At 53.2% G+C, this 27,967-nt stretch overlaps 1 protein-coding gene across 1 annotated transcript in view; it reads right to left on the bottom strand.

The window, feature by feature from the left end:
- Positions 1-6,493, bottom strand: part of DOC2B (double C2 domain beta) — a 30,316-nt gene extending 23,823 nt beyond the window's left edge. Inside the window, exon 1 of the mRNA XM_059380347.1 lies at positions 5,798-6,493. Within this exon, the coding sequence (XP_059236330.1) occupies positions 5,798-6,170 (373 nt within the window). The 5' untranslated portion in view covers positions 6,171-6,493. The remainder of the gene's footprint in view (positions 1-5,797) is intronic.
- Positions 6,494-27,967: the final 21,474 nt, after the last annotated feature.

The raw sequence follows: 27,967 nt of genomic DNA, 5'->3' as shown, positions 1-27,967 counted from the left end.
ATTTTCCTAGATAACCGTACTTGCCCCCTGAGACGCCTTCTGGAATGAACTCATTACAAAGTGGATCACTCCCTCCCCGCCTTTGTGAAGAGACTATACAAATGGTCCCTTACACCCTCCTGCATGACCTGAGTCATCGCTATGACCACGACGACCGTTCTGGGTATCACGGTGGCGGCCCAGATCCAGGGATCCCCAGCACGAGGTTTTCTGAGGTTTTCTCCATTTTTCTGCCTCCTCCTTTGCCATCAGCTTGAAACTTCCTCTTAGAATACTTGCCTCTGATTGCACGAGTAGCCCGCCTGCCTTTATCAATAGTCACTTGTTTCTTCTACACAACCAGGTGCCAATACTTGCCAGAATTGTGCCCAAACTCTGAGTCAATAGGCCTTGAGGAGAGCCCAAGTTGCTTTTCCTGAGTCGAGTCCATGTGCTTTGGTGCCAACCGTACCTGGCCCTCTGCGGCCTATATCAGGGCTCCCACCTCTGCAGGCGGGCAGGTGGGGGGTGCCGGAAGGGACCCCCCATGCCTGTCACAGCGAACACAGCCATGGGCCCAAGATTCTCCAGGTCCATGCTTAGACAATATTTTCCAAAGCTGTCGGCTTGGCGTGACGGTCGGTCGGTCTGCGGTTCCGTTCAGGCCTACCCATGACTTGTTCTCTCAAGACGTCCACCTCCAGAGCGGAGGGCCCTTCGTGACATCAGCGAAGAGGGCATGTTCAGTCCACACGGCAGGTCCCGTCAAACCAATCTGCCTTCCAGCTGTTCACAGGCTCGGGATTTGGTGATGCCCATGTGTTAAGATACACACCCTCCAACCCCTGCCCATTTCCCGCTCTCAGAGAAGGCTAGCCAGCCAGATGGTGGGGGTCACCTTCTCCCCACTGGGAAACTCAGACCCTGGAGAAGAGAGGAGCCCCTTTTGCTGACGCCGCAGGCATCCCTGTTTAAGGAGGGCTGACGCGGCTCGGTGAAACGGACACCCGTCATCCATTCCCAGGAAGGAACAGCGCACCCAGCGCCCCTTCACACAATGTGTGATTTTTTTTTTTTTAAACTCAATGGAGGTTTTGTAAGAAATAATAGTTTATTAATAGAAGCACGGTCACCATTTTTAGAGATCTGCTGGTGGTGGAGCTCTCTTAGGGATCTTACAGTCCAATGTCTTCATTTCCCATTCAGCGAAATGAGGCTCAGAGAGGGGAGGTGACCTGGTCAGGGCGGCCCAGCAGAACTAGACACAGAATCCAGGCCTCTTCACTTCCATCCTGACAGTTCCTTTCTTAAGCCTAGTGGCTTCCAACATTTTTTTTTTTTTTTTTTTTTTTTTTTTTGTCTGCTACTTTGTAAAGCTGAAATCTTAGGGGGATGCCACAGAGAAACAGAGAAAAGCAAAGCTGCTCTCAGGGACGCGGGGGAGGGGCAGTGGCTGGGCTGCGATCCTAGAGGGGTCTCTGAGTTGGATACGTAGTTGTGGGCTTGTGGTGCAGGTGAGGAGGCCCCAAAGGGCAGGCAAAGGGGCTTGTCTGCATGAGACACAGGGTCCTGCCCTCCGCCCACAGAAATCACGTGTCCTGGCCAAAGTTTACATCCTTGGAAAAATAATGAGGGTTGGTCACTAATGGGCCTTGGAGAGTTGTCACCCGCCTGTCGATAATTATAGAGCTTTAATGGGGCTAATTCAGAGAAAATCAGGCTCAAGCCCCTGTCGGTTCCTCTAAGGCCAAATACCCCTTTACTCTGCTGATGGAGACTGACAGCATCATTCTGACCTTGGTTTGCACCTGAACCTTCCTCACCCGTATACCCTTGGGAATAGGAAATCGGTGCTGGTTGTTTTCTTCCTTCCTTTCTTCCTTTCTTTCTCTCTCTCCGTAAGAAAAATGTCAGCCTCACAAATAGTTTTTAAAAACTGTGGCACAGAACCACAGAAAATTGGTCAAGCCTGAGTTGAAACCATTTCATAGTTGGGGAAACTGAGGCGCCAAACCAAGCACTGCAGGGGGTACAAAAAAGAATGAGTCATCTGTCCCTGCTTCCCTGGAGCTCAGAGGCAGAGAATTAGAACTTTAGGGCCCTCAGAAGTCTATTCATTCTCTTGCTTTCAATTATTCAAAGGTTCACCACTGCCTCCTGGACTGAGTTTAACCTCCTCGGTGTAGCATTCAAGGGCCTCTATGATATGACCACTCTGGTCTCAACATGGATCTTCCCCCTTTCTTCAGCCTCTTGACCATGGCACCTCTGCTGGGCTGTCTCCTCTACCTCTACCCTTGCACACAGCAGTCCCCCCACCAGGAGCACCTCTCTTTCCTCCTACTCAGCCAGCCTGCTTCCTCCTTTCTCCCAGGCTCAGAGCAGAGCCTTCTCTATGGGTAAACTCTGCAAAATAGCACTTCCCATTTGGCTTCCTGCCTCCCTGTTGTCACCGCTGGGCTTCTTGCTCATCTCGGTTTCCCTGAACTCCCTCTTGTCAGAGACCAAGTCTCAGGCATCCGTGAATCTCGAATAGTACCTGACATACAACTGGTCTTATAATGTTGAGTACCTAAAATTATGGTCTGAGAGCAACATGTCTGGGCTCCACGGAAGGGGATGCAAAGCCAGCAGGGACTGAGAACCACTCCCAGCTGAGGGCCTTGGGGACAACACTTCCTCCACTCCATCCCTGCCTCCAACGGCACCACTCCTGACCCCACCCAGCATGAATCACGCAGAGGCAGGTGTCCGCATGGGCATGTGATGCCATTCTGGCCAATGGGACGGAAGGACAGGTCTCCTGCGGACCCTGGGAGAGCTTTCCTTGCTTTTCAACTGAGATATGGGCAAGGAAACTTGTCCTTGTCAAATTGAAGATCTTATGGTTTCATGGGACACCTGGACCTGAAACGGGAATCCAGGACCAGGAGGGAGGACACCCTAAGGAGAGCAGAGCATGGCCGAGGGGAGAGGCAGACAGAGCCATCGCCTTTGAGGATGCCAACGAGCCACTGCCTACGCTTATCTGGGTGTCACATGATCCCAAATGTCCCCATGGTTTATCACACTTGGAACTTTCTGTTACTTGCAATCCAAACATTCTAGTCCTTACAGCTTGGAAGAAGGACCTGGGTTTCCACAGGGGGAGGCTGGGCGGGAGACGGTGGGCAGGGGAGGGACACGTGCAGATGGTGGGGCCCAGGGCCCGGCTGGGGGACAGCAGGCAGCGGAGTCCAGCTTGGCCAGCCCATACTATAGACCAGTGGGAGGGAGGACACGTCTAACCCTGACATTGACTGCCTTTGGCCCCTATTAGATCAGTTTGGAACATGTGAATTTGATGCTTGGGTCTTGAGGTGACTTAACTAAGGACAAGATTTAAAGAGAAGGTGGGGGAAAGGGTCGAGTAGAAAAAGTCTTTCATTCTCAGCCTTGGACAACAGAGCAACCGCCCTAATTTCTTTTTGTTAGAACAGAGATAATCCAATAATTAGGGCAGCAAATAGCATAACCCTGGCTAAAGCCGTAAGGAACCATCTGGCTTGAATCACTTAGGCTAATTCTTGGGATCTGGTTGTCAGAGCCTAGAGGGGGCCCGGGCCTGGGTATGGGCTAGGGAGCGGTTCTGTGGTAGAACCTGGTCCCACCACAGGAAGGAGCCTAGATTTCTGTGTTCCAGTGCCTGCAAAGTCTGCTCAGCTGCTGATGGGATCCAAGACTCGGGCGGGCTGCTCCTTGAAGGGGTTGAGGGGGCCCAGGCTGGCCCTGGCTCAGCCACACACCCTCCTCCTTAGCTCTTTTCAGCAGACTGCCTGGTGATATGAGTGTGGCCAGCCTTCCGTCTGGGCGGGCAAGGCTGTGTCCCCCATGGCCCTGCGCTGCCAAGCTCAAGTGAGTCTGTTCCCTGTGAGGATGGGTGAGCTCCCTGGGTCCCGAGCCCCGGTCCTGTTCCCCTTTGCCCCACTCTCTGCTGCTGGGACAGTGCTCAGAGAAGGAAGGACTGGAGTTGATGGGCTGGAGATGAGGCAGTGGCCTGAGTTTGGGACTTTCGGGCCTCCTTCTTACGGGAAGGGGTGGGGTGTTTAGGGAGAGTCCAAAGAAACGACAGGATTTCTCACCATGTAACAGTGTGTCATCAGAGGGCCCTTGGTGGCACCAGGAGGGGCGCCTGGAGTTCCTGTGGAAGCTCTGTCCTGCCCCATTCACTCTCTTGGTCCAGCAGGAAAGATGCTGGAAGGGTAGCAAGTTCCTTACCCTTTCTTGTGGAGGTGGTATTGGGTTCAGGGCATCCAAAGGGGTGACTTGGGTCCCAGTTAGGGCCTGCCCAGATTCACAGCAGATGAGGGGGTGCTATGTGCCCAGGGTGCTAGGAGCAGGGTGAGGGGGTGTGGTGGGAGAGATCCGGGCACAGCCCTGAGGGCATAAACTCTCCCGATCCAATTTCCCAAATCTGGCAGGAAAGTGAAGGGAGAGGACTGTTCACCTCTAGGCCCGGGAGGGCAAGGCCTCAGCACACCCGGTGCCGGCCAGAGTGAGGAGATCCAGGCCCAAAGAAAGCGCACAAGGGACAGTCCCCTCGGCGGAGGGCGGACAGGCCTCCCTAGGTAGGACGATGAGAGGTAGGCCACCTCCCCCAGTGGTGCTGGTAATCTCCACCTTCAGCTTCCAGAGACACATGATCTGCTCCAGGCCCCTGGCCCTAGGCCCACATGAGTCCTCAAACCAGGAGCGGCCACCCTCGCTGCACTGCACGCGGGAGGACCCCTCCGAGCGTCCCTCGGCTAAACCCGCGAGAGACCCGTGCCCAGAAAGGTCCACCTCCCGGGCCGGGCTGGTGTGGCCGATTTGAGAGTGACGCGGCTGGGGCTCCAGCGGGGCAGGAGCCCTAGCGAACAGCACTACCTCCCAGCCCCACCCCCATCTCGCGCCAACCCCTTCCGAACCAGGCGGCAACCTCTTTGGCCTCGGTTTCCCCTCCACTCCCGGTTCCCGCGCGACAGGCACCTTAGAGACCGGAAAGGCGAGGAACGCCCGCTGGCCCTGCCCGGCCTTAGCCCGGGGGGGACCCCTGGCGCCTGCCCCCTCCCCGGGGCTCAGGGCTCAGCCCGGGAAGGAGGAGGTGCGGGCTGGGGGCCCTTCCTGGAGGTGGAAAGCGGGCGTAACAGGTGGGCGAAGGTCGGCGGCCCGGGACAGAGCCGCGGCGGGGTCCACGGACGCGGGAGCAGGAACCGCCAAGGTTTTTCCAAAGGACAAGCGGCCCCGCGGTCCTCCGGTGCTCGGCCCGGGCGCCAGCCGAGCCACTGCGCTCTGCGGGCCGCCGGGCCCACTCGGGAGGCCGGCCCAGTCCCAGCCCCCGCGCCCGCCGCCTCCCGCCCGAGCCCGGCCCCTCCGCTGCGAGGCCGGCCCGCAGCGGGCTCCCGGGCGGGGAGGACCGCGCGGCAGGCAGCAACTGGTGTCTCCCCGGGGCGCAGCTCCGCCCTTCCCGGGAACAAAAGCCGCCGCCCGCACCGGAGCTCCCCGCCGGCGGGCCGAGAGGGGGCGCGGCGCGGGTTCCGAGAACCGGGCCCAGCAAATGGTACGCCCTCAGGGGGCGCCCCCAAACTTCCCACCTCTCCAGTGCGGGTCAGGGAAGGATCGGGGCTGGGTCTGCAGGGCGCGCGGAGGGCGCACGGAGCAGGCGAGGGACCGCTACAGGCGGGGGTGGATACCGGCGAAAAGGGAGACCGCACGGGGTCGGGGGACCCGCGGGGTCGGGGGAGCGCGCCAGAGGCCGGGCCGGGGGAGGGGACGGGAAGTCGGCGAGTTGGAAACTTACTGCAGTCGTCGGACTCGTACCCGTCGGCGTCGGGCTCGTCCTCGGGCGGCTTGGCGGGCGGCCGCGCGGGGCTGGGGCCGGGGCTGAGGCCCGGGCTGGCGCCGTAGGCTCCGAAGAGCTGGTCGACATCCTCGTCGTCGTCGCGGGCGCCGTCGGAGGGGCTTCGGCGGCCCGCGCTGGCCGCGGCGGGGCGCGCGGGGGCGTCCGGGGGCGCAGCGGCGCGGGGCCCGGCGTCCGGGGGCAGGCCCCGCGGGAAGCGGGGGAAGTAGTCGGATATTTGCTTGATGGGCCGGATTGGGCCGGGGCACACGTCGATGGCCATATGCTCCTGGATGCTGATGGTCGCCTTCTCCCCGCGCCGCCGGAGTGTCATGCAGGCAGCACGGCCCCACCCGGGCGCGGCCCGGCCCCGGCCCGGCGCGGCCCCGGCCCGGGGTTGGGGGTGGGAGGGGGTGCGGCTCAGCAGGCCCGGCTGGGCGCGGCGAGGGCTGAGGGCATCGCCGGCGGCGTCCCCGGACGGTCCTGATGTGGCTGCTGCCTGCACGGCGGCGGCCGGCTAGTGAGTGCCGGGGGCCGGCAGGCGGGGGGCGGGCCCAGCCCGCGTCACCCGGCAGCAACCAAGCAGTGTGAGTGTGCGGGCTGCGCGGGCGGGCGCGGAGCGGAGCGGAGCGAGCGGCGCCGCACTCACTCGCGCTGGCACCGGCGCGCGCACACCCGCGGGCACCGGGCGTCTTCCACTCGTGCACACCGGCAGGCCCGCCGAGAAGCCAAGCGGGGAGCAGCAGGACGCACACTCGCACGTTCCCGCTCATGCCAGCCTCCTGTGGGGTTCTGTCCGCTCTCACGGGACACACGCGGGTGTGCCAGATCTCACCCCAAGCACACAGGAGCGTGTGGCAGAAGCGTCCACCAGCTCACACTTGCAGGACACATACAGGAACATGTATCCGTATGGGGCTGGTTGAGTTTGCTGTGGTACCCTAAGCCCCCAGCACACACCTGCCTAACAGGATACGCAAACACACCTTTGGAAGTGATGGGGGACTCAGAGCACAGCCCTCCCCTTTCCCCACATCTACAGAACTCACTGCCACCCTCCTAGGAGTGTGGGGACAGGTTGCTGACATACTAGGAGGACATGTACATCCTCGGTGGTCCAAGGTCATTGTAGGCACAGCCTGTTCACACTTCCTCTCAGGTCACATACAAGCACACACTCTCTGTAACTCTGAGTCAGTCCCTCACTTGGTCAGTGGAGGGCCCTGTCTCCCCCCTCTCCCCATGGGGACAGGGTGGGTAAAAACCTTGAACACAGGCTGTGGTCAGGAGAGGGTCCTGGGCAGAAGACCCCTTCCCAGTGAGTGATGGATGAGGCAGAGGTGGGGAGGCAGGGCCTCGCCTGCACAAGGACTCAGGCTCCCCCACACAGTCAGAGAACTAAACAAATCTGGACAGCCCAGTGCTTTCCGAGAACAGAGCTCTGTTGGGAATGGCTGCTGCTTATACAGGTGTGTCTCTGGAAAGCCTTGGGCCAGGGCAGAATCCTGTTTACTCCCTGGTTTCTAGGGACGTACCGGCTGGATCCCTTCCACGAGTCTGAATGAGGAGTCCCAAGTCTGTGTCCCTCCCTCCACCATAACCCCTTGAAAGGCTGGGGAGCAGAGAGAAGAGAGAAGAGGCCTTTTCCCATCACTTCAAGCTGCTACATTCTGAGATCTTCGATGTCTTTGAACCTCAGTTTTCTCATCTGTGAAATGGGGCTAATTCCAACCCACCAGCCTTATGGTGAGACCCCTGAACAGAGGTGCTCGATAGGGTTGGCTTTCTCTTCTCCCTTCCCTGGGGAGACAAGTCTCACTGGTGGGAAAGGATGGAGAACCACATGCTGTCTTGGGTCGGTTCTGCCCTGGATGGTGCCAGTCACTGCGCTGTATCAAGAACGGTCACAGCGCTCACTGCATTGATTCTTCACATCATGCCTCGTTGTAAACAGGATATACTGTTCTCATGTTCAGGTGAGGAAATCAAAGCTCGGACTTATCCTTAGTGATGCCGGCTTGTATCAGAGCTGGGATGAGAAACCCAGTTGTCCTGACACCCCCTCCTCTGTCTCTTCCTCCCCCACCTCTACAAAGCTCCAGGGGTCAGAGCAGAGCTGGAAACACAGGTTAAATGTTGTCCCCCAGAGCTCTTTCTGAGCTTCCGGGATAGAGACAGCCAGAACTCAGGAGGAAGAGGAGGGGAAGTGGGAGGGGCCAGTAGTCTCAGGGGTTATGGTAGGGGTGAATGACTGGCCTGGAGGGGGGGCCCTAAGGACCCTCTGGGATCCTGGTAGGAGAAAAATTAAGCCTTCGAGGGGTCAAAGGCCAAGGGAAGGACAGAATAGCCTGGAAGCCTAACATAGTGGATTTCTCATTCCTGGGAATGCTAAGGGGATTCGTCCTTAAACAGGCACAGAGTTACTTCTGTCCCAAGGTGGCTACTTCACAAGGTGATTATGTAATGATACGGGTATTAAAATACAGACAAACTGAAGCATCATTTTATAATTCTTTCACTTGAGGAGAGAGAGTGCTGTCATCTTTTCATAATTGGGGAAACTGAGGCTTCAGGAAGGCAAGTGACTGGGAATGAGAGTGGATATCCTGACTCCCGACCCTGTGTCCTTTTGACGTCAAAGGTATACCTCTGGGGGCGCCTGGGTGGCTCAGTTGGTTAAGCATCTGCCTTCTGCTCAGGTCATGATCCTGGGATGGAGCCCCATGTGGGGCTCCCTGTTCAACAGGGAGTCTGCTTCTCTCTCTCATTCTGTTCCCTCCCCTTGCTTGTGCTCACCCTTTTTCTCTCTCTAATAAGTAATTAAGTAAATAAATAAATAAAAATTAAAAAGAAATTTTTAAAAAAGATTTTATTTATTTATTTGACAGAGATCAAAGTAGGCAGAGAGGCAGGCAGAGAGAGATGGAGAAGCAGGCTCCCCGCTGAGCAGAGAGCCCGATGCGGGACTTAATCCCAGGATCCTGGAATCATGACCCGAGCTGAAGGCAAAGGCTTAACCCACTGAGCCACCCAGGTGCCCCATAAATAAATAAAGTTTTTTAAAAAAAGAAAAGAAAAGGAATATCTCTGTGCTCACTGGGGTGGGGATAGAAGGGCACTGACCTCTCCTTCTGGCTTCTTGACCTTCTGTGAGTCTGGCTTTTTGGAAGATCAGCTCACAGCTTTCAGCTCTGCAGGTACTGGCTCTCAGAGGGCCTAGAAGAAGTAGGGAGAGCTTAGCCTCCACAGCACTGAGTCACGGTACCCTGGGATACACCTTGGAGAAAGGCATGGCATATGTGGACCAGCCTCCACTCCAGCAAGGGGCAAAATGGAGAGCCACACTGAGATGGGGTAGAATCCACTGGAGGGATAGAATTGGTGCTATCTGAGCAGGTGTCCATTTTCTAGAAAGAGTATCGGCTGGGGAGTCAGGCAGATTTAGATTCAAAAGCCACTGTCTCCCAGCTCCTAACTATGTCTGACTTTGGGCAAGTTGCTTCCTTAGTCTCGTCCATCTCACTGGTGGCATGGGGGAGGACACAGACAATTTTGTGAGAGATGCTGGAAAGGAGAGATATAAAGTGCCTAGCATGCAACAGGCACTCAAGGTCAATTGTAATTCTCTTTCCCCTACCTTCCTGGGGCAAACCGTCTCTGTATGCCCTGTGCCTGCCTCTGTTTCCCTACCAGTGAAGTGCAGTGAGCAACCCTCTTCTTGTCTGCTGCAAGGATCAGGTGAGGATGCTGGGCGAAGTGCTGGGAGAAGTCAATGTACTTGCCAAGGCTGGGGTGCTGGCTGGCATGAATGAGGATCTTTAAGTCTGGACCCCATCCGCCACATCGCCTTCCATGTTGGCAGCTGGATCGGCCCTTAACAGAGTTAATGGGTCAGTCTGCCTTCAGTCACAGCCTTCAGGAACCTTGGGCCTACGCTTCCTCCACACCTGCTTCTCCTAACAGGCTTCTGAGAACCACCCCTACCCCATAAGGCCTCCATCCAATAAAGTAGAAGTGGGTTCCTTGAAGGATGGCCCAGGGTTCTGTACCAGCAGGAAGCTTGTTAATAATGCAGATTCCAGATCCCTACCTCACACCCACTGACTCAGATATGTGTGTGAAGACTCAGGATGCATTTTAATAAGCACCCCTGAATTATTATTATTTTTTTAAAGATTTTATTTATTTTATTTGACAGAGAGAGAGATCACAAGTAGGCAGAGACAGAGGGGGAAGCAGGCTCCCTGCTGAGCAGAGAGCCCGATTCGGGGCTCGATCCCAGGACACTGAGATCATGACCTGAGCCGAAGGCAGCGGCTTAATCCACTGAGCCCCGCAGGCGCCCCACCCCTGAATTATTTTTATGCAAAATTATTTTTATGCGAATCTCTGGATTAGAAGATGCTAAGGTTTAATAATACCCCGATTCTCCACCCATTTTGCTGCCTCAAAACTGTCCAATGTGCAACACCCAGGCGGAGGTAGGTGTTGGAATTTCTAGAGTGCTTTGGCAGAGTCCCACACACACCGCTTTGGGCATTGTGACTTCTTTTCCTGGCTGAGAATGACCAGTTAAAGCCTTTCCTTCCAGAAGGTGACAGACATCTTAGGGGAAATGACCCTGCACTTGGTTAGATGTTCTTGGTTGGCATCTCTGGCTGGCTGGCTGGGGTCCATGGGCCCGGGGAGGAAGGGCCCTCCCTGACCCTGCCCTGACACGTACCCCCAATTTCCACTCTTCCCGGATTGCTGGAGGAGCTCTTGGCATGTTATGCTGAAAGAACCTTCTCTATATTCCTAGGAATCTTTTACCCAAAGGAGGGGCTGATGGGGGAATTCTCAGCACCGCGGCTGGTTGGTGAAGAGGCCTCCCAGGGGCTCTTGAGAATCCATACTTTCCCAGGCATATATTGAGCCCCTCCCCTGTGACAGGCCCTGTGTTACATTCTCCAGGGGGCCTGTCCCCCTTTTCTTTAGATTCCAGTGATGGAAAGCAGACCGCTGCCTCCTCTTTGCCCTACACAGTGGCCTCAGCATGGGAAGCGTGATGCAAGACCGAGTAAGCGAGGCCCCGTAAGTGTTTGCACGGTAGCCTGTGGCTGCCGAGAGGCACACTGGATGTGATCATTTATTATGCATGCACACTCTCATAAACACCTTAAATGCATAAATGCATTTACTAGCATTACTCCTACCAGTGGGGAAAAGGTAACACTTACCTGATGGCGTTGTTTTGTAGGTTTCAAATGCTCCTGAGCTGCAGGGAAGGGCTAAGTGGCTTAGGGATGCTCGTTGCCTTCCTCCTTCTGGGACACCTGTCCAGTGCTGTGCGGACCACGGATGTGTGAGCCCCTCACCTGCCCCTCTTAATTCCCCTGTGAAGAAATGGGCCTGCCGAGATGGGGTACCTGGCCCAAGGTCACAGGAGGCAGAACCCAGACTCACACCCAGGGGTTGGGTGGAAGGACCACAGCTCTGTCTCTGCTGCTGGAAGGAAAGCGACCCAGGGGAGAGGCTTACCTGCCTGGAGGGACTGAGCCTGGGATCAGGCTGCCTCTGGGGGAGATCGGATGCCAGCAAAGGATAAGACAGAATTCTTAGAGGCAGATCCGGAAATGACCTGTTGGAGGACAGGGGTGTAGTCTGAGGCTTGGGAGACAGCCCAGGTGAGGCAGGGCCCTGCCCCAGGCGGCCCCAGAGCTGCTGGAGCCCAGGGTCCTGTCTGAGTGTCTGTAGGATGGGCGTGGCCACGTCAGGGGTTAGCGGAGGTTAGAATGGGCAGGAGCTCTAACTGTCAATTTTGAAGCTTAGGTCAACAGCCGCACATGTTCCCTTAAACAGCTTTATATTAATGATGCAATTCAGAAAGGGTTCACAGTGCAAATGGTGGCTTCCAACTTTAATTCATTCTACTTTTAAAGTTCAGGTAACTCGTTCTACTTTTTAAAGTTCAGGAAATAGTTCAGTCATACAAGAAAAGCCCGGAGGATAATCTAAAGACTGCTTAAACCCACCGCCAGCTTACAAATAAAACACTACAGGCTCCCCAGAAAGCTAAACATTTAATTCCCACAATTAAAAAAAAATATACAGATGCATTTGAAATGCCCCGATATTCCTCCTCCATTCCATTGCTCTCCCCAGAGGAGGTCACTGTCTCAAAATTGATTATCATCGCACCATGTGTCCATTTTTACATTTACTAAATACATACACATCTGTAAACAAGGCGTGGTATTGTCTTGCTGGTTGTAAAATCTCATGTAAATGATATATGGTACATAGCCTTATTCAGCTGATTTTTTCCACTTCCTATGGTTTGTGAGATTCACTTCAGTGGGTGCATGCATCTAGCTCAGTTTGTTTGCTTTGTGGTTGTTTTTAAGATTTTATTTATTTATTTGACACAGAGAGAGAGAGCAAGAGAGGGAACACAAGCAGGGGGAGTGGGAGAGGGAGAAGCAGGCTTCCCGCCGATACGGAGCTTGATCCCCAGACCCCAGGACCATGACCTGAGCTGAAGGCAGACGCTTAACGACTGAGCCACCCTGGCGTCCCCTGTCATGGGTATTCTTGTCTCCTGGCCCACATGTGACAGTGCCTTTACAGTCCCTCGGAGAGAAAGAGTGGCTGGGCAGAAGGACAGAGAGAACTTTAGTGCCCGAATGCTCTCCAAAGTGGTTGTGACCACTTCCATTCCCAGCAGCCGCACGTGAGAGTTCTTCGTTCTCCACGGCCGCATCACATGTGGTGTTTCCAGACTTGACTTTTTGTTAGTCTGACTGCTGAGAAAGGACATCTCATTATATTGGATTTGTTCTCCTCGCTTCCTCGATGCTGTTAGACCTTTGCTGCAAAGGGTGAGCGTGTGCTGCCAATAGTAAATGTAGAAAACTGAAAACTGAAGAGTTTTTATCAGTAAAGGGGTAGGTCAAATACAGAAGGAGTCACCTGTGTGGTGGAATAGTGTGCACCATCAGGAAGGACAAGGCAGCTCGTGTGCACGGATTGGGAAGATCTATTGATATTCTGAGGCACTAAAAACCTTTTTACCTCAGAAGTGTGGTTAAGTAAAAAAAAGAGGCATAAACAGTATGTAAATAAGAGGATACATATATACATATATATTTTCATGTGTGTGTAAGATACCTCTGGGCTTGAACCCAACATCAAATCATGATGTTGTACAAATATATGTCAATTGTACCTCAATAAAAAATTATAATTATTTAGGGTGTCTGGATGGCTCAGCTGGTTAAGCGAAGGTCATGATCCCGGAGTCTCAGGATGGAGTCCCACATCGGGCTCCCAGCTCCATGGGGAATCTGCTTCTCCCTCTGACCTTCTCCCCTCTTAGGCTCTTTCTCTCTCTCAAATAAATAAATAAAATCTTTAAAAAAAATAAAAAAATAATACTTATTTAAAATGCCACTGTCTGGATTTCCAGCCCTGGAGGCAAGTTCTAATCCCTGTTTCATGGCTGGGATGGTGGGAGCCCGGAGCCAACACCTGGACCCACGGAGGCAGGACTCTCCAAGGGAGGGCGCTCTGACTTCCTGGGTCCTCTGCTGGGCAGAGGGGGCCGCTGCTGAGGCCTCACCTTGACTGAGCGCCGCCTAATGCTCCAGCAGGACTCCTGTCCACAATGACCCGGGGGGCCTGAGTGCCCAGGCATCTCTGAGCTTCCCTAGCTACACGCTCCCTCCCACCGCTGACTTCCCTCTCAACCCTGTCCCTATGTCCCAGACAGTCCTGCTTCTCTGGAAACAAGACTTCTGTTGGCCCGGGCCTCCCCCACCATTTCACCAACCCCTTCCATCCCTCGGCAGTGGAGCCCCCCCAAACCCTTCCGAGGCTCCTACCACTGCGCCACACCCCAGTCCCCGTCGACAGACACACGGTCCCTCCCCTGTCGTTCCAGTGGCTCCTGACACCTCTGCCAGCCAACACCAAGGACCCAGTCGTGGACCCCTCAACTGCCAACCACCTTCCCTGCAGCTTCATCGCGCCCACCATCCCCCATGGCCTCACCCTGGGCCCTGCCATGCCCTGTGACCATGCTAGTCTGCAGCCCAGACAGGGTTGCAGGGACCAGACACCAGATGTGGGGGTGCCGAGCTCCCAGGGCAGAGTAGCTTCCCTCATAGTCCCCTGCTGCTACTGACGGCTCTGTTGCCTGAGAGCTGTGCATCTCCACCGGCCCCAGCCTTCCGGGGGGGCCGGGGTCTGAAGAGCAGTTTGAAAACCATTGGGTCCCCTGTGAAAGCCCAGAGCAGAGCCAAGCAGCTCCCTGAACGGGCAGTCCCTAAGCTCTGTAACTTAAAAGCCAGTCCCAAGACTATGATCTGCATTATTTACTTTACATTTTTTCTTTATAAATCAACTTGCTTTAAAACTGCTGTAAATATTGGGCCTTGCTTCGTCCTAACAAAAGAATCTGGGATGGCAATTGGTGTTCTGGTTATATTTCTCTACTGTACATGGATAGACACTTGTAATTATTACAATAAAATGGTTTTCATTAAGTACATGAGGTTGAGTCCATTGCCCAAGGCTTCACAACTAGAAAGAGCCAGAACCAATATTTGAGCCCAGCAGTTTGGTTCCAGAATCCATGCCCTTGACCATCACCAGGCTCAATGTGTTCAGCCTTGTCACCCTGACTGTGACAGTGACTCTTCCCCCCAACTCCCATCGACAATCCAAGTTGGCCACACATATTTAAGCTGAAGGTAATGGAGCACAGTGCTTTGCAGATGTGTGAGGGGGTGTCGAGGCTGGGTGAGGTTTGTTTAGCATCTTCCATGGTTTTTGCCAGCTCTGGGTCCATCTTCCCTCTCGACCCTGTGTTCATGGGACACCTGTCCTGAGGGCCCACACTCCTGTGGGGTAGGCTCGAGGCCTCACCCCTGCCCTCCTGAGAGAGCCCAGGGTCTTGGTGGGGGACTGGAACTCTGCCCCCACCCCTGCCCTAGCTTCTGGGTCTCTGAAACCCAAGGTTGAGAAAGAGACAGCCCAGCCAAGGTGGTGGTGGTGGTGGGGTCCTTGCAGGGGCCAGGGTCCGCACTAAAGCTGGGGTGGGAGAGTGTGGCTGTTTGCAGAACTGTTTGTGGTTCAGCCGGCAGGAGCTTCCGGGGTGCAGGAGTTCCCCAGGGGTGGGGGGTGGAGGCCTGATGCCCTGCTGAGTGTCACACTGCCCCTGGACCCTGGATGCCAAAGGCGGTTCTGCCTGCCTTCTGGGCGAGCGTGTGGAGCACTTGGCGGCATCTGTATTTAGAGTTGAAGAGTTGGGGACAGCGAAGGGCTCTTCCAGCTCCTCCAACGCCTCCCCCACGGCACGGGCTTGTGCCCAATCACGCCCACTGGTGGGGCCGCCGCAACACTGTCTGCCGCCTTCACCGCTCCCTGACCCTGCTGCTCGGGTTCTTCCCACAATACCCCCATGGGGCCGTGTCCAGGACACGCTCCGGGGCTTGTCACGCAGCTTGGGATTTTAGGTTTAAGAGTCTGTCTCCCTATAGTGTCAAATTTCTTGAAGACGTGGAGGAGACTGCTCCATCTTTGTGGCCCTTGAAGTGTGGGATTTTTTTTTTTTTTAAAGATTTTATTTATTTATTTGACAGAGATCACAAGTAGGCAGAGAGAGAGGAGGAAGCAGGCCCCCCGCTGAGCAGAGCCCGATGCGGGGCTCGATCCCAGGACTCTGAGATCATGACCTGAGCCGAAGGCAGCGGCTTAACCCACTGAGCCACCCAGGTGCCCCTGAAGTGTGGGATCTTACTTGAGATGACCTTGAACCCTCTGGGGCAGTCTCAGGACTCACCCCCCAGGGAGCCCAGGCGGCAGGGCTGGAGTGGGACCTGGGAATCACAAGCCCAGCACAGCTTGACTAACATGGAAAGTGAGGTCCTGAGAGGTGACCCAACCTGTCCAAGGTCATCTGGTAACTTTGCGTCAGGGTCAGGGCTTGAGCCCAGTATCTCCCCTTGTCCGCCTGCCCCTGGACATAAACAAGGGCTTGCCTCAGAGCATTTGCAGTGGCCCGCTCCTTTTCTTTTTGTCTTTTCTTTTCTTCTCTTCCCTTTTCTTTCTTTCTTTCTTCCTTCCTTCCTTCTTTTCATTTCTTTCTTTTAAGATTTTATATATCTATTTGAGAGAGAGGCACAGAGGGAGCACGCACATACCACGAGGAGGAGGAAGGGCAGAAGGACAAGCAGACTCCATCGCAGGACCCAGAGACCATGACCTGAGCCGAAGTCAGTCGCTTAACAGACTCAGCCACCCAGGGGTCCCCAGTCAGCTACTTTCCCAAAATATCCTTGCACCAAATCCCTCCATGGGTGGCTCATTCTCACTTTTAGATCTCGGCTCAAGACCTTCTCCTAGAGAGACTGACAACTCTATCAGGTCCTGTTTATTGTTTTTAGTCGGGGAGCTCCCCGGGGGCAGGGATCTAGCACGGAGTCTGGCCCATGGCTGGTGGAACTCAATTCACAGTGCTCGAAGGGGAGGGATCTGAGCTCCTAGGCAACCAGGCCTGGCTCTGGCTGTGGGTGAGACCTCGGGGTTACAGGCAGGGCCCGGGGATGGAAGGAGGCAGGGAAGGCCAGCCCCTGGGCCCAGCTCCTCCCGCCTGCGCACGCGCTCCTACTCTGGGCGGGTGGCCTTGGAGACAGAAGCATTTAGAGGGAGGAGAGAGGGAAAGCACAGGTCATCCATCAGCCGGGAGACGTGGAGAGCCTGGTAAATCAGGAAGGCTGTCTGAGGCACCTTTGCCAACTGTCTGCCGGCGCTCAGGGCGTCTGGGAGCTGGGGGCGGGGTGGAGGGGAGGCGGGCTGAGGGGCGGCTATAGCCCAGTCGCCCCCACGGGGACTGAGGACAGCCAAGGCCACCCCAGGCCTGGTTGAGGAAGGAGGACCAAGGCAATGCTCCAGGCCCAGCCAAAGCACCCCCCCCCCCCCCGCGCTTCAGTCTGTGGTCCCAGAGGCGGCTCCTTACCCTCTGCCAGCCCTCACCCCAGCCCGCAAGGCAGGCTATTATCTTGTTTTAACTATTTTGAATTTCAATGCATAAGAGTATAGAGATTAACATAACAAACCCAAAAGCATTCTCAACAAAAAGAACATTTTCATCTTTTTCTTTTTTTTTTTTTTGAGAGGGTTTCTAACTTAAAAAAAGTGAACTATAACCTTGAAAATTGCCTAAAGCATGATGCATAATCACATTTCAGCCCTGGAGTCGAGAAATGAGCCTCCGGAGCGGGTCCTTCACTTGCTCGCGTCCCCTGTCCCTTTGTGCTCTGGTTTCTGTGACACCATGGCCTGGATTTCCTGGGTTTTTAAAAATATCAATACCATAAAATATCACAGATAAAACTTTCCCTTCTCGGGTCCCATGCCTACCCCCCCAGGGGGAGACAAGCATAATTATGCAGCTGGTGTGCCCCCCCACCCGCCTTTGATATTTTTACTACGCATATTTATATTAGAGAAGTATTGTTTTATACAGTTTAACACTTCTCACAGATGGCACTGATACTGCATGTATTATTTTGCAACTCGACTCTGAATGTTTTATGGAAAAAAAAAACAGCTTTATTGGGGGTATAATTTATATACTATAAAACTTACCCGTTTTAAGTGTAGGACTTAATGATTTTTAGCAAATTTACAGGGTGGCACAACCATCAGCACAATCCAATTTTAGAACCGTTCCATCCCCCCTGAGAAGTCTAAATGCTTGTCTTTCCTTTTTTTCTAAAAAAAATTTTGAAGAGCTGCCATCATAAAGCTCCCACTGTGTACCCCGCACCCGTCTGAGAGCGTCCCGCCCCTCACTCACTCAGCCCTCACAGCCCCCGCAAGCGACAGTGACCCAGGGCACAGAGAGGGTGAGAAACCGTCTGGTAGGCGGACGCTCGAATCTCACGGAGGGGACACTGAGGCCAGGAGTCAGACCCAGATCTGCATGGCTCCCAGGTCCCCTGACCCTCTTCTAGGCAACTTGTCTTTTTTTATCACTTGGAAAGGGAGCAAGGGAGAAGAAGGAAGGGGAGAACCGGTGGAAAGGGAGAGAGAGGTCAGAACCATTGTTTAAATTCCTCTGTGCTCATGCCTATAACCACAGACACACATACAGACCTGCGTCTGTGTGTGCACTCCTGCACTTGCACAGGTGACATGTGTACACATGTGTGTGTGCACATCTGCACACGTCTGTGCAGATGCAGACATCCATGCTCACATGTACGCACGACCACACGAGCACCCCTGACCAGAGACGGTGTTCAGAGATGCTCTGGTGCTCCGAGGGAAAAGAACGTTAGTGTGTGTGTGTGTGTGTGTGTGTGTGCGCGCGCGCGCGCGCGCTGGAAGTGGGGGTTTCAACCCTACCACTGTTCCGACAGCCCCCTCTTTGCCCTGGTGCCTGTTGAGGACCTTAGCTAAATAAAGCTTCAGCGCCTGGGAAACAGAGCTACGTATGATCTCTGGAGACTTGGCTGAGCTTCTGGAGCCATAGGGCCAGCCCAGCCTTGCATTGCCAGGGGTCCAATCCACATAGTCTCTGCACCCTCCCTGGTCTGGAATGCTTCCTGTTCCCCAAAGATCACTCCTGTCCCTGGACTCATTTGAACATACACAGACCCACACGGAGCTGTGGGAGCCCCGTAAAAAGCACTAGCAAACACTGAGGGAGCAAGCACTGAACGCCAGGTACATGGCCTCATCATGGGCCCACGAAGTGTGCATAGTCACGGCCGCCATTTTATTTATTTATTTATTTTTAAAGATTTTATTTATTTATTTGACAGAGATCACAGTAGGCAGAGAGAGAGGAAGAAGCAGGCTCCCTGCTGAGCAGAGAGCCCGATGTGGGGCTGGATCCCAGGATCCTGAGATCATGACCTGAGCCGAAGGCAGAGGCTTTAACCCACCGAGCCACCCAGGTGCCCCATGGCTGCCATTTTAGATGGGAAACTGAGGCACGTGGGTCTTCCACAGGATCCTACGACTAACAGGAGGTGGTGAGCTCGGGATGCAAAGCCAGGCTGTGTGTCTGCTCCGAGAAGCCTGGAAATACTGGGACCCTCCCATGCAACAGCACTGGGGCTGCCCTAGACACAGACCCAGGAGTGCTGGCATCCAGCTCCCAAGTCTTGATCCCGCCTGGGGTTTGCAAAAGCTGGTCAGCTGACATGTTCGTGAAGCAGGTTTTCCGCGGCCATGGCAAAAGAAGAAAAGCAGAGGACCACATCATAAGTTGTTGTCGTTACAAAATTAAATCCACTTCATTTGAGAAAGATGGCTTTTTTCTTGATTCTTTTTCCTTTCTTTTCTTTTTTTTTTTTAAAGATTTTATTTATTTATTTGACAAAGAGGGAGATCACAAGTAGGCAGAGAGAGAGGGGAAGCAGGCTCCCCGCTGAGCAGAGAGCCCAATGCAGGGCTCGATCACGACCTAAGCTGAAGGCAGTGGTTTAACTCACTGAGCCACCCAGGCACCCCTCTTTTTCCTTTCTTTTCTGAAATGAGAGTGATCTTGTATGGTGGCTATGATTTTGTATTCTTACTTGGCAAGATAAAAATAATGGCAGCTGCATGCCAACCCCCAAATCCGGGGGAGATTTTTCTGGCCCGTGGCCCCCCTAAAGTTCGGACCTCTTTGGGGTGTCCCCCACTTGGCATGCCTCAGCCTGCAACTGGGACTTGGTTTCTCTCTGTCCTCCCCAGTTTCATATCTGTTTGCACCAAGATGACCTAGCCGAGGAAAGGCGATCCAGGATGTTTGGAATTTTTGTGTTACCAGCTCAGACTCTGGATCGAGTTAACAACAAAATGGACGGAAATTCTTTTTCTCCTTCTGCAGTCAGATTTCAAGGCAACCTCAACCCTGGGAACTCAGCCAGCTCTGGGGAAGTGAAGGAATCAAAGGCCTCGGAACAGTAAAAAAAAAAAATAAAAAATAAATGTCTTTAGAACAGAGCTGGGTTCGGAGCCCAAGCTTTGGTCTCACTGCAAATTAAGAACAATGATTTGGTAAAGCTTGTTTATCTCCCTTGAGGCAGCCCCAGGGCAGTGGGCAGCGGGTTCCAAAGGCAGCTGGGAGGACTGTGGGGGGCTGGCCGAGTTAACAAGGGCATTCAGGGGGAAGGCCGCCGCCCCGCCCCGAGGGCCCAGGGTCATTTAGCGTGGGGACGGAGAGATCTTCTTTCTGCAGCACCCTGAGTAGCCAAGCAAAACTGACAAGACACTTCTATGTTGATCTGGACAAAAAGGTGCTCCTACTACATATCGGGATGATTTTCCTAAAACTGGCTAAAAAGCAATCATAAAACCAAAACAAGACTGGAACTGACAAGGGAAAGGATGCACTCTGGTTATCTGGAAGCTTCAGGGAGAATGGAGGGCACCACAGGGAGATTGCCTCGGCGGTGGGAAGCAGGGCTCAATCTGAGCAAACCCTCCCCTCTCCCCTTGCAAATTACAGTGTTGGGCAGGGGCAGGAGCTTCCCTCTGGGAGCTGGCCCTTGGGGCGGGCCTGGTACCCCAGGATTGTAGATCCAATTGCATTTGCTGTCCTCCCCTCCCAGAGCTTGCCCCCAGAGCTCGGTAGCTATTCTGGACCCCCTCTGATCCTGGGAGGTGGGTGTAGCCAGAAAGAGTGCGTAAGTCAGGCCATTTACAGCCCTTACGTGAATGAGGCCATGTTTGAAGCATGTGCCATACCCTATTTCATGTAATCCTCACGGTTATTCTCTCCAGAAGACTGAGTGTCAGAGAGGTTAAGTTATCTGCCTAAGATCACACAGCCAGCTCGCACCAGAGTTAAGAAAAGGATACAGCTTCACCTCTCTCCGGGGCCTGGGCTTTCTGCCCTTGACTCCCCAACCTCTTCAGCCAGCTGGTGGCAGGTTCTGCTGCTTGGGACTTCCGGGGAGGACACCCCTGCTTGGCGGCAGCCATGTGCCCGGCCTGGGGTTGACCTCACATTCACTCTCACTCCCCAGGGCTGTACTACCAGCAGAAAGGAGAATGCTTTCCTTTCTCTTTCCCCAGATACCAGCTCTGACACCTCCAATTTCTACTGTGATCACAGTGTTTTCTGAGTCAAGCAGGGTATAAGGAAAATCGCCCTTTCCCTGGAATAATTTATCATCTTGTTATTTCCATTAGCTGACTCTGTTTGAGCCTATTCCGTGCTGAGCTGTTTGAATTCCCAGCTTGGAAATCCCTGGGCTGGGCGGGAAATGCTGCTTCCCATGCTCTCCCATGCTCGGAGGGGATGAAGGAGGTACTGCTGTCAGATGGGGGACAGGGCGTGGACTGTAGCAGGGACAGGGCTGAGTTTACAAACCAGGGCAGGAAGCGGGGGTGTTCTGGTTTCTTCTGACTCCACAGGTGTGTGGTGGAGTTCCACAGGGGTGGCAGAGACCTGCTGGGATCTACAGCTGGGGGTGCCTAGGAAGGCCAAGGCCCTGGCAGGAACGGGGATGGTTCTAGAAAATGAGACCCTGGCCCTGGACCAGGGTGCAGAGTGAGGCTGCTTGAGGCTGCTGGTTGCAGTTTTGCACAAGGTGAGGGTCCTCAGGAGACCACGGTCAGGAGCACACAGCTTAAGAGCTGGGGCCTCCCCGGCACTCCCTCGCTCCGCCCCCTGCTGGCAGGGTTATCTCCTGGAAATTGCTTACCTTCTCCCGCCCTCAGTTTTTTCATCTGCAGAGTGGGAGGAATAATGTCACCCTCCCAGTGTTGTGAGGATGAACGGACGGGAAGTGTGTGAAGAGTTTAGTCTTGCCGCCTGGCCGCCAGCCAGGGCACGGTGACCTAGATGTCAGCTGTTTATGGAGATGGGCTCTTCCCAGTTGGCCTGGGAACTTCGCTGGTTTGGGCACTTCTGGGAAGCCCCTCAGTTGTGGAGACGCTGGCTGTGGTCCCCACACTCCTCAGATCTAGGGCGGGAGCCCTCAGAGTCCACTCCAGTGCGCTGGGGGAGGCCAGAGCCTTTGCCAGGGGCCCTGTACCGTCCTGCGCGTCAGCTTGCTCCGACTCTGAGATCTTACTTTGGCTGAGTTAACTCGGACTTGAGTTTCCATACTCTAACTTTTGAACCACAGGAAGATGTAAAATTCAGGCCCTTCTTCACCCAAATCCATTTGAATAAGGATCTGGGCAGGCAGGTGACCCTGGGCGGAGTGAGGAGTCGCTTCCTTCCCTGTGGTGCCAATGGCACCCAACAGGACATGGCTGCCTATGCTTCAGCCACCCCTAGGGGGCACGTGGCCACGCGGGGGGCGGTAGGGGCTGTAGTCAGGGATCCCCATCTCTCCGGTTTCAGTCTCTTACCTCTCTCCCTTCTTCACTTCTGGCATCTTTTGTGTGGCCTTGGTCCCCTGGTGAAGTATCTTCTTGCAATCATCTGTAATCAGCCTTTGAAAGTATTTTCCTAAACAGTCTTTTTTTTTTTTTCTTTAAAGATTTTATTTAGTTATTGAAAGTATTTTCCTAAACAAAGACAGTTCCTCCCCAGGAGGACTCATGGGGCCACATGCCCAGATATTAGTAGCTGTGCTTCGCAGGGACCGGTGCTGAGTCATCTGTTTAGACTTGGAAAGCCCTAAGCATCGGGAAAGGCCACGTTTGGGCTCTGTTCCATTCCTCCCTGCCTCCCTCCCGCCATCCACCCTGTCTGCCCACTCACCCACCTGCAACATCCCTTGACAGCTAACCCAAGATGAACGAGACACTGCCTCTGCTTTGATGGAGCCTGTGGGGAGCCCAGCCCTGCCCCCGCTTCTGGAGGTAGAACCCAGGCTCTGCACGGGGCGGGAGGGGGGGTGTGCAGTATGACAACACCTAGCCTTCTGTTCCTTTTCCCTCATAAAGCGTGAGCCTGGACAGAGAGGTGGAGAGATTGGCAGTCAGAAGGGAGGGAGGGGGGGAGGGAAAGGATTCACTTGTCAGTGGCTCAGCAGGTACAGCCAGACTTAAAATGTCCCCAAAGAGTGTCTGCTGAGAGGCAGGGGGTGAGCACGCCGAATTGTCTCTCCAGTAATTGGCACTGAGGAAGCTGCGGGCATCCCGGGGTCTGCTCAGAGCTCGCCTGTCTGGCTGAAGACTAGGGGGCCAGCGTGTCCGGGGCTCCTAGGGCTCTTCCAGCTCCCATCCACCTCCCCTCCCTATCTCCGAGGTACCGAGCAAGGCGAGTGCTGGGCTTTCCTTTGGTCTCATCCCTCCCCTGCGCAAAAGAGCCTTTGCTGGTCTGCTGGCACCGTGGATGAGCGATTTGAACCAACCAGTCACGCAGTTTGTAAACAGGCGCATCTTTCTGTGTCTGTGTGCACTAGTGAGTGCGTGTGCGCGTGTGTGGGGGTTTGGTGTCTATCTCCCCTGGCAAGGGTTTCTGGCTGGTACCTGGGGCATCTCTCCTGCAGCTGGGCCCTCCACCTGGTAGCCTCATGCTGGAGGCTTCTCCTCCCTCCCGGGAGGCAGGGTGCTTGCGTGGGCAGCCTGGGGTGGATGATCCAGACAGATCAGTTTCTAGCCATCTCATCCTTCTGCCCGCTATGAATGAAGCAGAGAACAGGTCAAAGGGGAGCCCCTATGTTGGCAGTAGGGATGGGCATGGGTCCCAAACTGCCCCCTGGGACTTCCTGAGTCCCCACCCCCAACTCAGGGAGCTCTGGGGGTCACAATTAGAAAACTCTCTATTTAGGGGCGCCTGGGCAGCTCAGTGGGTTAAAGCCTCTGCCTTAAGCTCAGGTCATGATCCCAGGGCCCTGGGATCAAGCCCCGCATCAGGCGCTCTGCTCAGCGGGGAGCCTGCTTCCTCCTCTCTCTGTTTGCTTGTGATCTCTGTCTTTCAAATAAATAAAATCTTAAAAAAAAAAAAAACTTAAAAAAAAAAAAGAAGAAAACTCTCTATTTAGTTCTGTTCCCCCATCTCATAGATGGGGAGTGACAAAGACGGGGGGCGGGGGAGAGTTTAAGGACTCTCTTCATCAGGTCTTGACAGAGGATCTGGCCGTCCTTACAGAGTGTGCTCCCAGGAGGAACATTCAGGACTGGCCAGGACCAGCCACATAATATACAGGGTCCAGTGCAGAATGAGAATATGGGCCCTTGTTCAAAATTATTGAGAATTTCAAGGGGGTGGCTGGGTGGCTCAGTGTTTGCGGGGGGTGGGGCAGAGGCAGAGGGAGAAGCAGACTCCCTGCTGAGCAGGGAGCTCAATGAGGAGCTTGAACCCAGGACCCAGGGTTCATGACCTGAGCTGAAGGCAAATGCTTAAACGACTGAGTTGCCTCGGCACTCTGCCCTTATGTTCTTACATCATCGGAGCATCTTCTGAAGCACCATGTCTGAATTCTATGGGAGTCCTAACTACTAGCAGTGGTAGGAGTTTTATATGTGCTTTAACGCTTTGAATTTCCACAATAGTCCTATGAAGGAAGTACTATCCCATTTTATAGCTGAGAAACTGAGGCACAGAGATGTAACCATAATTTCAGGTACTAAGTGGTGGAGCTGGGATTTGACACAAGGTGTTCGAACTTTATGAGCTCTCCACCTGCTATCTCTTCTAGGGACTGCTTGGGTTATCCAGCGTTGGGGACCAATCAGATCATGTCTGTACTCCCTGATGTTCTCCACCCGCTGCCATGAAAGGTTCGGCTCCACAAGTTAATTCATAAGTTTGCCTGTTTGAGACTCAAAAAGCACTTTTGTTTAAAAAAAAAAAAAAGAAAGAAAGAAAGAAAGAAAAGGAAAAAAAAAAGGATTTCTTGGTTCCCAGACAGTTCACAAAGAACCCTTGACTCCTGGTAGCTCCCAGGCCCCTTGGGGTCCACATTCCACGTCCACATTCCACCTTCCCACCTAAAGCTGAGGACTTCTAGATTAACTCAAGAGGAAACTGCTTCAGAGCCTCATCGACCCTGTGACATGCCTCTGGGGTACTCAGTTGGCGTTTACCTTGGGGACTGCAGGATCGGGTCCCTCCGGGGACTGGGTCTGGCCCCGGCACAGGGGTCTGGTGGGGGCTGAGTCTGGGGGCTTGTGCTGCATCAGGTCTGAGAGGTTTAAGGGGGAGTCCTTCTACCGAGGGGTAGCTTACAGCCAGGAAGCAGGACAAACAGCCCTTACAGGCCAGGATCTGGATATAGAGACCTCCTGGGCTGTGTTTTTTCTGTCCTGCAGGTCCTTGTTGCTCCCTCTCCCTCACCTGGTATGGCTCAGGATTCTCACTCCTACCCTGCGGGTTTATCCTGAGTTGTTTTTTTTTCTTTTTTTTTTTCCCCTTTAATAAGAGCTCAGTGTTAGAAATGCGATAGAGCGGTGCGTAGGTGGTTCAGTCGTTAAGCTTCTGCCTTCGGCTCAGGTGGTGATCGTAGGGTCGTGGGATCCAGCCCCACATCCGGCTCCCTGCTCAGCGGGGACCCTGCTTCTCCCTCTCCTACTCCCCCTGCTTGTGTGCCCTCTCTTGCTGTATCTCTCCCTCTGTCAAATAAATAGAATCTTAAAAAAAAAAAAGAAAAAGAAAAAAGAAATGTGATATAGTATATTGTGGAAATAAGAACAACTGTCCTTCAAAGTTTATAAAATAGGGCACTCCTATAAAATAGAACCCCCATGCCTCCTCGCTCCCACTCTAGGCAACCATTCGAACCCCTAACCATTCTTCTGGTATTCACTTTTGTACCAAAATTCAATTCGGTATCGAATTCAATTTCTTGATTTTTTGGTATTACATATAACACAATATAAACTATCATACCATATACATGGTCCCCAACACACATATGCTTCTTACCCTTCTGTATATCCTTATATACTGCCTCTGTGTTCATTTTCCAATCTTGGCCTCTAGCCCAGCCACACAGCCACTACCATCATCCTGGGGTCTCTCTCTGCCCCTCTCCTGTGTTGGATCTCCAGTCTCCAGTCCCCGCTATCCTCTTTCCTGGTTTTCTCCCTTGTCTGGCTGGAGCACATTCTTTAGCTGCCTGAGAAAAAATGTATGGGAGGTCAATTATTTAAAAATCTCACATGTCTGGAAATATCTTCATTCTACCATCACTGAGATTTGGCTGGGGACAAATCTAGATTAGAAAACGTTTCCTATCAGAATTCAGAAGATAATACTTCAAAATCTGCTTTGAGAGGGACGCCTGGGTGGCTCAGTTGGTTGAGCTTCTATCTTCAGTTCAGGTTATGATCCTAGGGTCCTGGGATCGAGTCCCACATTGGGCTCCTTGCTCAGTGGGGAACCTGCTTCTCCCTCTGCCTGCCACTCTCCCCTGCTTGTGCTCTCTCTCTCTCTGATAAATAAATAAATAAATAAAATCTTTAAAAAAAAAAAAAAATCTGGTTTGGGGCACCTGGGTGGCTCACTTGGTTAAGCAGCTGCCTTTGGCTCAGGTCATGATCCCAGGGTCCTGAGATCGAGTCCCACATCGGACTTCCTGCTCCATGGATAGCCTGCTTTTCCCTCTACATCTGCCTGCTGCTCTGCCTACTTGTGCTCTCTATCTCTCTGTCAAATAAATAAATAAAATATTTAAAAAAAATCTGGTTTGAGAATTTCAATGCCATTTAAAATCCCTGATCCTTGGTATGTGACTTGTTGCTTTTTTTCTTTTATCCCTTTAGGATTTTTAATCCTGGGATCCTGAAACTTCATGATAAGAAAGCTTGCTATAGTTCCTTGCTTTATTTTGAAAGATTTCAGAACTATAAAATAATGCAAGTATAACACATAATGAAATACTATGATATAAACATTGTAAAACCATCTATCCATCAATGACGTTAAAACATTACTAACACGTTGAAACCCCTCTGTAGCTGGCCCCCTCTTCTCGAGATGTGCCTTGAGATCTGTTGTTTATCCTTCCTGTGCATTTCTTTATTTTTTCACTGCATAAAATATATGTTAATGTATGTCATTTCACCCCGTTTTAGAATCTCTATATAGATGGTGTCATAAAGTATGTATTTTTCTGCCATCTGTTTCTTTGCTCCTGGTTGCTCGCAAGAGTCATCTGAGAGTACCCACTCATTTCCACCAGGATATTTCATTGTTGGACTACACTGGATCACCGGATCACCGCTTATGTATCTATTCTTCTGTTGACACTACGTAGGTCCTTTCCAATTTTTGGTTAATAAAAAGGTACTGCTCTTGACACTCTGTACGCGTCTCCCGGAGCCCACTTCTGTACTGAAATGGTTCCCATTTCTGTCAGCACACTGGAGTCATGTGTGGTTTACAGAATCCTAATGTCAAGGCTGAGCCCCAAATTGATGAAACTAGAATCTTGGAGAGTGGGGGGGGGAGGTGGGGATGGTGTCCGGTGTGATGGGCTTGTAAAACTCAATGGGTATTCATATTAGCCCGTGGTGATGACTACTGGTCCGCCTGGGGGCCACCGGCCCACAGGTGTGGTCCTCCAGCCAGCGGCTTGTTAGACGGACACCCTCAGACCCTGGCCCTGGCCCCGTGAACGAGAGTCTGTTTCGGGAGACCTCAGGTGATGGAGAGATCGTCTTCAACACTTTTCAAACCCCCCCCCTTTTTTTGTGTGTGTGTTTCTTGGTTTGAAATGACTATCAGTTGGAAGTTGGGCCTTCTTCATGGGCCTTACCTTTGGGTCGTCCCATTTTCTTGACTTTTTCCTTGTACGCTCACATCTCTTTTTGTGTTTTACTTCCCGGGAGATTCTTCTCTCATCTCCATCCCTTCTAATGCTTTTTTATTTATTGTAAAAATTTATTTATTTTTTAAGATTTTACTTATTTGAGACAAAGAGAGAGACAGAGAGATCACAAGTAGGCAGAGGGTGGGGTGGGGTGGGGGGAGGAAGCAGGCTCCCTGCTGAGCAGAGAGCCCAATGTGGGGCTTGATCCTAGGACCCCAGGATCATGACCTGAGCCGAAGGCAGACGCCCAACTGACTGAGCCAGCCAGGCTCCTCTCTAATGGATTTTTAAATTCTATTATATTTTTAATTTTCAAGAGCCTTGACATTTCCTTTTTATTTCATTTTAACACTTCTTTTTTAAAAAATTACACTCTTGATTTCAGTTCAGGTCAGGATCTCAGGGTTATGAGATCGAGCCCCCGGAATTGGAC

The sequence above is a fragment of the Mustela nigripes genome, chromosome 16, assembly GCF_022355385.1.
Source record: "Mustela nigripes isolate SB6536 chromosome 16, MUSNIG.SB6536, whole genome shotgun sequence".
In the NCBI taxonomy this organism is placed as follows: domain Eukaryota; kingdom Metazoa; phylum Chordata; class Mammalia; order Carnivora; family Mustelidae; genus Mustela; species Mustela nigripes.
Note: the sequence above shows the minus strand (reverse complement) of the source record. Positions and strands in the feature narration are given on the sequence as shown.